This window comes from Arachis ipaensis, chromosome B07 (assembly GCF_000816755.2).
Source record: "Arachis ipaensis cultivar K30076 chromosome B07, Araip1.1, whole genome shotgun sequence".
Taxonomy (NCBI): domain Eukaryota; kingdom Viridiplantae; phylum Streptophyta; class Magnoliopsida; order Fabales; family Fabaceae; genus Arachis; species Arachis ipaensis.
Window position 1 is genome coordinate 4,738,694 of NC_029791.2, and position 10,025 is coordinate 4,748,718.

Below are 10,025 nucleotides of genomic sequence, written 5' to 3' on the forward strand. Positions count from 1 at the left end.
ATAATAAAAATTCTTTTATCATATTTTTTTTAAAATAAACACTTTTAGAACTAAAAAATCAAATACAAAATAATTTATTTATAAACTACTTTTAATATAAACATTTATTATTTAAATTTATTTTTTAAAATAAATTTAATTAAACCGTTCAAACAAATGGTCAAACATTTTCTTGTTAATACTAAACAATTCAAATAATTAATAATTTGATTGAATGTAATTATAAGTAATTAATTAGATACATTTATAAAATTATTTTTTACTATAAACATCAGAATTGAATTCTATAAACTTATAGGATTTGAGTAATCGCTTGAGTTATGTATGACACACACAGCACATAATCGGACTCTTATGAGTAACGTATGACTTCCAGTTAAAAAAAAGTCAAAACCCCATAAATAAATCTCTCTCTCTCTCTTCATTCATCCACCACTTTCCTTTGCTTTCCCTGAAAATCCTCTTGCCCATCATTTTTTCATGCCAAAGTTGGGTTCTTTTGTGCATGTTTTGCTTCAAAGCTTGAGCCTTTCTTCAGTGGGGTGTTTCCAATTGGCGTGTGAGATCTGATCTGTATATGTGAGTCTGAGAGTCTATCTTAGTTAATTGTAGCTCAAATATGATATTCTGCTTCTCTTCTTATTTGCGTTTAAGGTTTTTGATATTTCATTTTATGATTTTTTATTTGCCTTTGGTTTAAATACCATTCCTTGTTGACTTCTTTTGTATATATAGGATTCTGATGTGGTGGCACATTGACTTCATTAAATATATATAACTATTTTATTATTCTTTTGATGCAGATTCTTTTCCTTTTTGAATTTGTGGAGCAACCACTGACCATAGCTTTGAGCTGAAAAGTGTGATTTTTTTAAGGACTAGTGTGGTATGAATGTGTTGGTTGTAAATCTCAGTTAGTTGGCTTCTGGAGATTCATAGAATCCATAGTTTTTTTAATAAGTGAAAAAGGATTTTGGAAAATGATTGTGAGGAAAAACATGGGGCGTGGGAAGACACTACTCATGCTGCTTATGGTGCTGGGATTTTTGTTTGCCACTTATAACTTTGTGTCATTGATCATAGAACATAAGGCTGGAGGTTTGTTGGAACCTTTTGATAAGAAAGTCATGGAGTCAACCAGCTCTAATTTGAAATACCATGTTGCATTGACTGCGACCGATGCTGCTTACAGCCAATGGCAATGTAGGATCATGTACTACTGGTATAAGAAAGTGAAGGACATGCCTGGATCAGACATGGGAAAGTTCACTCGGATTCTGCATTCAGGAAAGGCAGATCAGTTGATGGATGAGATACCTACATTTGTGGTTGATCCCCTGCCTGAGGGCTTGGATCGGGTATGTACATTTTTTTTTCTGATGCTGCTGTGAGAATTTGTATCATTTCATCACTAGGCCTGTGTTTGAATTTTGATGGGTGAATCCTTGACCAATATCAAATCTACAAAGCTTAATATACAGAATCAAGTTACTTTCTGTTAAGATAATAGTCTTCTTACTCCAGGTTATCGATGTTTTAATGCTAATTGTTTTTGCCGTTCAACGATTTTATCTCTCGAGTATTTTGTTGCTACAGTTTTAGTTCTGATGCAAGAATTGATTCTGTAGGGAGATCATAGAAACTTTAAGTGCTGAGTGATAAGAGGATAGCTTGTAAGACTTGTAGTAAAGTTTAGGGCGATTTTTCGTAGAGGTTTCTACACTCTATAGCATAGCAATATAGCATCATCTCTATGTTCAAGAAAAACCAAGATCACTGGGAAATTTCAGCCTTGTCCATGGTGTCATGTTGATGTTACATATTCATTGTTATTTATGCAAATCTACTCAAGGCTATTTATTATACTGCTCTTGAGCATTCTAATCTTTGATAACAATGATTGATGCTCATAATTTATATCTTTCTTTTTATACAGGGTTATATTGTCCTAAATAGACCATGGGCCTTTGTTCAGTGGCTAGAGAAAGCAGATATTGAGGAAGAGTAATGTCCAACTCATGCTTCTTTTCTTCTTTTTCGCTCTAGAATATTCGTATTATCCGATAAAAAAATCTAAGAAGCTGTGCATTTTATGGTTGTTGCAGATATATTCTGATGGCTGAACCTGACCATATATTTGTAAATCCTTTGCCGAATTTGGCTCACGGATCCCAACCAGCAGGGTATCCATTTTTCTATATAAAACCGGTCGAAAATGAAAAACTAATTAGGAAATTCTATCCGGAGGACAAGGGTCCTGTTACTGATGTCGATCCTATTGGCAACTCTCCTGTGATCATTCAGAAGGTGAAGTCTCGCTTAGTAATTGTATGAGGTGCCTTATTGATTCTTGTTGTGAATCTGTGATCCTCATAGCTTTTAACTGTCATAGCTATAGTAATATCAAATATACCTGATTTCGCAATAGCTTGGTTTTATTGCATTGATTCTTCATCATCAAACAGTCCCTGATGGAGGAAATTGCTCCAACATGGGTGAATATTTCATTGAGAATGAAAGATGATCAAGAAACTGATAAAGCTTTTGGATGGGTGCTAGAAATGTGAGTATCACTACAGAATTCGCCATTCGAAAGATTTATGTTTAAGGATTCTAAGGGTTGACTGATTGTTCTCTGTTGAATGAAAGGTATGCTTATGCGGTGGCGTCTGCATTGCACGGCGTAAAGCATATTCTTCGAAAAGACTTTATGTTGCAGGTTTGAATTGCTCATATCATGTTTTTCCATTCCTTTTTTCTTCTTAGTAGTTACATGAATCTTTGGGAATTTTCAGCCACCATGGGACTTGCATGTTGGGAAGAAGTTTATCATTCATTATACTTATGGATGTGACTACAATTTGAAGGTAAATTCACTTCTTTTGGTCTTGTGGCTTAAATGTGTTTGATGCATAACTTATTTGTTCTTTACTGAGTTTGTTTTCCAGGGACAACTAACATATGGGAAAATTGGCGAATGGCGATTTGACAAGAGATCATATCTTCTGGGTCCTCCACCCAAAAACCTTTCCTTGCCTCCTCCCGGTGTTCCCAAAAGTGTGGTAAGTGCTTTTCTGGCAACTATTTCTGAGATTGACATTATCATTGCCAAAAGGCAAGTGATAGACAATTTGATAATAGAACCCTAGAACATTTTAAATCAAATGGCTTCCAAGTGTTGAGTGCTTGCAGATTGTGTTTGAAACCACAGCAAAATCCTCATTTGTTGTATGAAGTGTTTTTCTGAGATTGTGTTTTAACTACTGAAGCTTCATTTCATTAAGGCCCTTATGTATGTGTATCAATTATGATGATTTTGTAGGTGAGGCTTGTAAAGATGGTGAACGAGGCTACTGCAAACATTCCTGAATGGGATTCATTGAATAGAAAAAGCTGATGCAAAAAGATAACAGATCTATATACACGCCATAAAGCCTTGGGGGCAATCATGCTATTTCATTGACTTAAAAAACATGAGGGCCACCAATACTGATTTAAATACATGTCAAATAGTTTACTGAGAGAGGAATTGTCTTGAATACAAAGAATTTTTTTTGTTCCGAGCTATGGAAATAGTTTTATTTTTGGTTTTTCTTATTATATATATATTTTTTAGTAGTCCCTCAGATTCATTGAACTCAGAACATGTAATTACAGGCTATTACATGCTTAAATTTTTGCCCAACGAAACTTCATAGTTCATTCGATCGTAAAATCATGTTACTTGCCTCAAAAGGTTTTATCTGAAACTTGGTTTTTACTTCAAAGATTTGTGGGTGAAACCTTTGCATTGTAAACGGTTTTCAAAGTTACATAATACCTTTTGTGTTATCAGAATAAAGTAGAATGTGTGATTTAACATCCAGAAAACTAAAGAGTATCCATAAAAATCCAAAGGGAATATTTATTTTATGAAGTTCGAGTTATCCTCGACTTAGAGAACAAAAAGACAGAGACAATGAAACCGTAGAGTCAATGGTCATATACAATAACACATTATTAGAACCTTAACAAATATGAAACCACTGAAACACTGAAACAGAAGTACTTAAACTCAGCCGTGACCCACAAAGTCATTATTATTTATAAAACCCAAAATATCCGACTTCAGAAAACCACTTCACACCTACCAACTTTCCCAGCTAGTCTGAAGCTTCCAAGTAGAAAAAGTAAGTGCCAGAGAATTGAAGAGCACTGTGTATAACAGGGCCGCTAGATGATGGTGGATTCTTACCGGTGCACCATTTATGACTTTCCCACTAGAGAAGCGAACAAACCATTGTCATACCACCAATCCCAGAAGATACAAGCTTCAAGACGAATGGATAATCTTTTATTTATCACCTTCTATCCACCCAACCAGACAAGGTGTTTACTTAACAACTTTGAACAGTAAAGATGCTTGCTTATCCTCCCTCATCTGCACTGATGAGCTTATCAAAATCTACAATAAATTTATACATGTTACAGCAAACTCAACAGTCCAATAGTCACCGGAACAAACAGAAAAAGGAATCTGTAAATATAAATATAATTATTTGGCACCCACCTGTTGTAGTAGCAAGTTCCAGCACCGAGTCTATCCAAATAAACTCCCAATAACATTCAATGACAAGGCAGCATATCTGGAGTTTGAATGGGAAGCAAAAGGAATGCACAGCACATCCATAATATTCCTTCAACATCATTAAAAAAAATTGTCAAGAAATTCAAATTTAACAGAATGAATTTGATCAAACCAATGGCAATTAATCAAGATCAGAAGCATACCGTCAATATTTGTATACTGGCACATCACACAAAGTAACGACCTGTCCAGATTGACTGTCCTTGAAATTGCTCAGGCAATGATGTAAACGGCTGATTTCCTGATGCGAGCTGCTGCTGCTGCTGTTGCTGCAGATAAAGCTGCTGCTGTTGCAGTAACAGCTGCTGATCATGGTGTGCTTTCAAAAGGTCAGATGTCTGATAGTCTTGCCAGCCATTCTGTTTTTCCACCTGTGCAGATGGAACTTGTTTGCCAGGGAAGGGAAAGCTAACTATCCCATTCAAGCCGTTGTTACTGCCTTGAAGAGGATTTGACACGGGGTAGCCAAGAGAACCATTGGCACCTAAACCTTTGGTTGCCGAAGGCAGCTGATATCCATCCAACCAACTATAGTCATCCAAAAGTGGATTCCCATTAACTAAATCTGAACTAACAGGTTCAATACCCTGTTTAACAGGAGCTTGACTAAAACCAGGTGGAGGTCCAAGATGCCTAGAAGGTCTGCTAACCGGAGATTTTCTAGAGCCAGCTTGCAGAGCTGATGATGTCTTCAAAACAGAGTTATCAGTAGTAATCGCAGAGGCTGCAATAGCATCTGCTTTGGATGATATAACAAAGTCTTGAGCTTTGGAGAGACCATAAAGTACACTCGCATCGGGAGCAACAGCTTGCTGGATAGGGACAGAACGTGCAGTATGGTTAGAGAATGCCCCTGAATCTTGCAGTGCCAGGTCAGGTTTCATCACATGCCCATTCTCAAAGAATCGAAGACCCTTTAAACTGTTTGCAAGAGAAACCTCCTCTAACCATCTTGAAGAATGTGGCTGAACTGGTTGCAGGTGTTGCGGAACTGGACCACTAACAGAAGCATGCAAGGATGGTTGATGGTTCATATGATTGACGGAGTTCAAAGCAGAATTCACATGAAATTTAATATGCTCTCCAGAAGCTATTGAGTTTTCATGGGGCACCCTTGATGACACAGCTACCAGATCATTTCGTTTTTCGGCTACTATAGGTTTAAAAACAATAACTTCATCATCATCCTCTCCTTCAACATGCTGGTGTTGGTCAGGCAGTACAGTTCCCACCTTTTTGTCTGTTGTATCTTCCTTCAACAATTCATCAGCACCAGAAATGCCAGAACCAGAGGGCAGAATAAGATCATCTGAGATTTGGGGCTCAACACCAACTGTAAATTTCTTTCCCTTCTGGTCAAAATATATCATTTTCTGATCAATCCTAACAACATTTGCTAAAGCCTTTCCTGCAGCTATAATCCTTTTGACCCTAGCTTTTCTTTCCTTCTCACCATCATTTCCAAAGGAAAGCTTCCTGGAAAAATCCAAGATGGTTTGTGCAGGAAGAAGTGGGACAAACCCTCTTAACTCAAAGTCCTCAGACAAAGCAAGCCGGTTTTCAGTCTCCCCTTCTTCATACCTACTCATGTTATTAAAGCAAGTCTCTTCTTCATTGTCTTCAATACACATAGCCCCAACTGAAAGAAGCTTATTTAACAAGGATATACAATGATCCCAAAATTTTGATCTAACAATTGCCTGATTCTCGTCCACATCATTGCCTGCAGCAAGATCGGGACAGCATGCCAACCACTCAACAAAAACCATAATGCCAGGTAAAAGATAACTACGAGAAGGATCATACAGCTGTGCACATCTCTCTAACATGAAACTCATCAATTTAAAAGCTGCAGTAAATGCATTCTGAAGTAGAACAGCACGCTGTACAATTTCAGCATAAGTTTGCCCTTCAGATTCCTTATTCACATTATGAACAGTAAATATAATAATGGAAACAATCCTGACGATGGCAAGTCCATTCTCAAGAGTGTCTGTGCCAAAATTCAGCTCCTCCTCCTGCCCTGTTGGCAGAAGATCACACAGGCCAGTGCTAACAAGAGAGAGAACTTCGGTGAAGGTCTCAAGGCTGCCATCATGAAAGAAACAAAGTGAAAAGAAAGTCAGAACATATTAATAATGTAATGGATAAAAGGGAGTGCATAGCATTGGTAGATCAAGATTATATACCTTGTTCGAGTGAATAATATTCCATTTAGACGGACAAAGCAAGTGCTGAAGGACTTGTATGTCTCTTGTATACTAGATGTTCCTTCCTTTTTGGGACAAGCTTCTGCATCATTACCCCTTGTTGCAAGTTTCCCTTCTGCTTTTCCTCTTCCTTTTCCAGTCAACTTCCCAGGACTATCCTTGACTGCAAGAGCTTTGACATCTCCATAAAGCTGAGAGAAACTTTGACGATTCTGTGGTATTACAAAAACTTTTAGTAAGGAAGTAATGCCAGAAGATCATATAAGAAGGATTTGTAGGCAAAAGCCAACACCAGACATCAAAACATGAAAACAAACAGACAACCAAGTTCAGAGGCATACTTGTCACCACTGACCACTTTTACTAGAAATGGCATTAAAACATCAAATACATTACTTGTGTATAATAAATCACAAGGCAAAAAAATAATAGGGATAAAATACAGGAAGATTAAGTCAAAAAGCACAATTGTTGCTCCTATGCACAAGCAAAATATACGGGAAAATAAAGAGCTGCATCGCATCACAAAAACAAAGAACAAGATAACACTTAACCCTTATGAAACAAGATAAGGGAAAGAAAAAAACCTCCATGGTCTCATTACCTTCTCAAATGCAACAATCAAATTATCTCTGGCTGTTGAAAATGGACTCTCCACAGCCAGACTCCTAAAATATCGATAAGCAGCTGCCAGCTCATCCCCAGAATATGAAGCCAATAAAGCAAGCTAAAAAGGAGGAAGAAGAAATACTTATCAAAATGGCATACAATACCTATAAGGCACACTTCGCATATGAGATGTTAACTACCAAAAATAAATCAGAGGCATAAACAGTTGAAGAATGCCACAAAGTACCTGATGATGGGGATTTCCACTTGAAGGCCATAGAGAAGCAGCTTGTAAATAGTAACTAGCAGCTGCTGCAAACTCTCGCTTCACTGAGTCACCTTCGCCATACAGTCCTTTGTAACGAGCAAGATCACCCAAGTATATCAAACAACGATGACATGATATTAAACCTTTCTTCATCTCGGCAGATTTCTTTGCATCTTTCTCCATCACAACCCGATTTTCTGAACCCTCAAAGTACCCTAGAGGAAGACCATACTTTGCTCTTATTTTCATAATAAGATCATGGTAAAATCCTGATGCTTCAGAAAGGAAAGCCTTGAATTGCAGCCTAATTTTATTTATCCGATCAGGTCGCGCTGGACCTTTCCCAGTTGATTTTGAGCCAGAAGCAAGAGCAGCACTAAAGTATGACCTCAATTCCTCAATCCGCTTATAATGCAACTGCCATAGCGCATACTCAATATTGTGCTGCTCAGCAAAAGCATGGTCCTCAAGAATTATTGCTTCATAGTTCTCACGCATCTGTGGCCATGTATTTGGATCTGATGGGACCTGAGCCTGGGCTGATCTCCGCCGCTTGCTTTCCAATTCAAGGTTCTAAATAAAATTGGCATGTTAGAAAATTATTTTTTGGTTAATATAACAAAAAATAATCTTTTTTAATAAATTTGAGCAAGTAATAGTAAACAAGTAAGCCACATCACACAATGGCATTCACAAAAGACGAGAACAGGAAAGTGCATGCTTGATGCTTTGTTCACGCTAAAATAAAGCTGCATCCAAAACATCGATATAAGCAACAGTCTATGCAAAAATAATAAAAATCAGGGTAGTGAGACAAGGAATCACTTGCGAAATAGGAAAAAAGAAAATGCAATGTTGTTCAGTGGAGTTTTGTTCGCCATTGGAAAAGGGGGGAATGACAGTTATCGTTAAAGCCCATGCCTCTAAATAGATCTAAACTTATTATATAAATACATTAAATTAAGAAAACACAAATAAGCTAGATATAAGTAACCAGATTCATGAAACATTTATCTTGGTAGATGATAAAAGATTCAGAGAAATAAAGCCCTGCTCGGTAATCAAGCTCACAATGACAATGGTGAGAGAAGGGGAGCATTACCTTATCATAAAGGCGTTGGGCACGCTCCCTTGACGAAGGAGCAGACATTTTATCCGTATCTACTATCATCGTCCATCAAAATATAAACTGACTAAACCCAAGCTGCATAAAACCTAAAAAAAAAAAATAGCAAAGGAATTGGTCAGTTCAGGGGGAAAAAAAATCTAAATCGGTCATTTAAGCAATATAAATAAACTGCAAATTGATGCTGCATAAATTCACCAACAATCAATACAAAAGGAGGCAGCCTCTCTATTACAATACAACATAAAATGTACCCACCGAAACCGAAATCCAAAACCAATAATTCAGTCAAAAACACACTGCAGACCAATTTCACTCCTAAATGAATACAACCCTAAATGACTTAAAAAAAACTCACTCATCAAAATCGCAAAACAAGGCTTGGTCCTATCTATCATAAGAAGGTAAGGAAAACCAAAAATTAAATGCATCAAATCCAAACATCAAATTCCCCCTTTGTTCCCACTGGTACAGTGACTGCATAAAAAAAAAACCCCATCGAACAAACGTACAAAACTCGAGATAATGCATCGGCAACGAACCTATTACTCAAAAACAATACCAGATCCGGCACAATCGAAGAAATCGATGCAACATACAACAACAATAAGCTAAAAATTATCCCTAAAAGCGACGAATGCATTAAGAAAAAGCTTTTTTCTTTCAAATAAACTAGGTCAACAGAAACAGAAAAAAAAAAGAAGAGAATTGGAAGAAGGAAATAGGTGACCTGCGTGATCGAAAGCGGAAATCGAAGGAGCGTAAGATGGAAGAAGGAATGAAGGCGTAGATTAGGGTTTGGTTGACGAAAGGGGAAGAAAGAAAGAAGGAAGAAAGAAGAAGAAAAAGGAAAAGAGGAGAGAGAAGAGAAAAAGGGGCGTAGATTTTTGTGTTTTCTGTTTGGTTCGTTTCAATGTTTAATTGTTTTGTTGGTGTTTTCAAAGGGGATGATGGATGGGATAAGAACCTTCTTTTTCTCTCCTTACAGGCGGTGCTTTTACGACGCCGTTTCGTGTCGTTTTGCTCTTCTATTCTTATTTCTCAATTTGACCCTACATCTACCCTTTCCTTTATTGCGTTTAAGAATTGTTATCATAATCTTTTATTTTTAAAGATAACATTAAGTCACCAAAATGATAATAAGATTAAATGTTATCTTTAGAATTTAATTTTTATTTACTGTTA

General features: G+C 36.9%; 2 protein-coding genes across 4 annotated transcripts; one reads left to right on the forward strand and one right to left on the reverse strand.

Moving 5' to 3' along the window:
* Positions 313–4,106, forward strand: LOC107609776 (hydroxyproline O-arabinosyltransferase 3). 3 transcript variants are annotated; one of them, XM_021107075.1, is made up of 9 exons: positions 313–579; positions 804–1,358; positions 1,937–2,004; positions 2,106–2,328; positions 2,466–2,563; positions 2,650–2,719; positions 2,796–2,867; positions 2,949–3,098; positions 3,129–3,301. In XM_021107075.1, the coding sequence occupies exons 2-9, from the start codon at positions 981–983 to the stop codon at positions 3,147–3,149; spliced, it is 1,080 nt and encodes a 359-aa protein (XP_020962734.1). In that variant the 5' UTR covers positions 313–579; positions 804–980; the 3' UTR covers positions 3,150–3,301. The 3 variants fall into 3 exon arrangements, with proteins under 3 accessions (XP_020962734.1, XP_020962733.1, XP_016167288.1); XM_021107074.1 differs by lacking the exon at positions 3,129–3,301 and adding an exon at positions 3,323–4,106 and having other exon boundaries at positions 315–579; positions 2,949–3,062; XM_016311802.2 differs by lacking the exon at positions 3,129–3,301 and adding an exon at positions 3,323–4,106 and having other exon boundaries at positions 317–579; positions 2,106–2,307; positions 2,949–3,062.
* On the reverse strand, positions 3,887–9,788 carry LOC107608830 (protein SMG7). Its single transcript, XM_016310571.2, has 8 exons — positions 9,571–9,788; positions 8,817–8,929; positions 7,694–8,287; positions 7,442–7,564; positions 6,817–7,049; positions 4,771–6,715; positions 4,550–4,676; positions 3,887–4,444 (listed from the first exon to the last, which is right to left on the reverse strand). The coding sequence occupies exons 2-6, from the start codon at positions 8,883–8,885 to the stop codon at positions 4,795–4,797; spliced, it is 2,940 nt and encodes a 979-aa protein (XP_016166057.1). The 5' UTR covers positions 8,886–8,929; positions 9,571–9,788; the 3' UTR covers positions 3,887–4,444; positions 4,550–4,676; positions 4,771–4,794.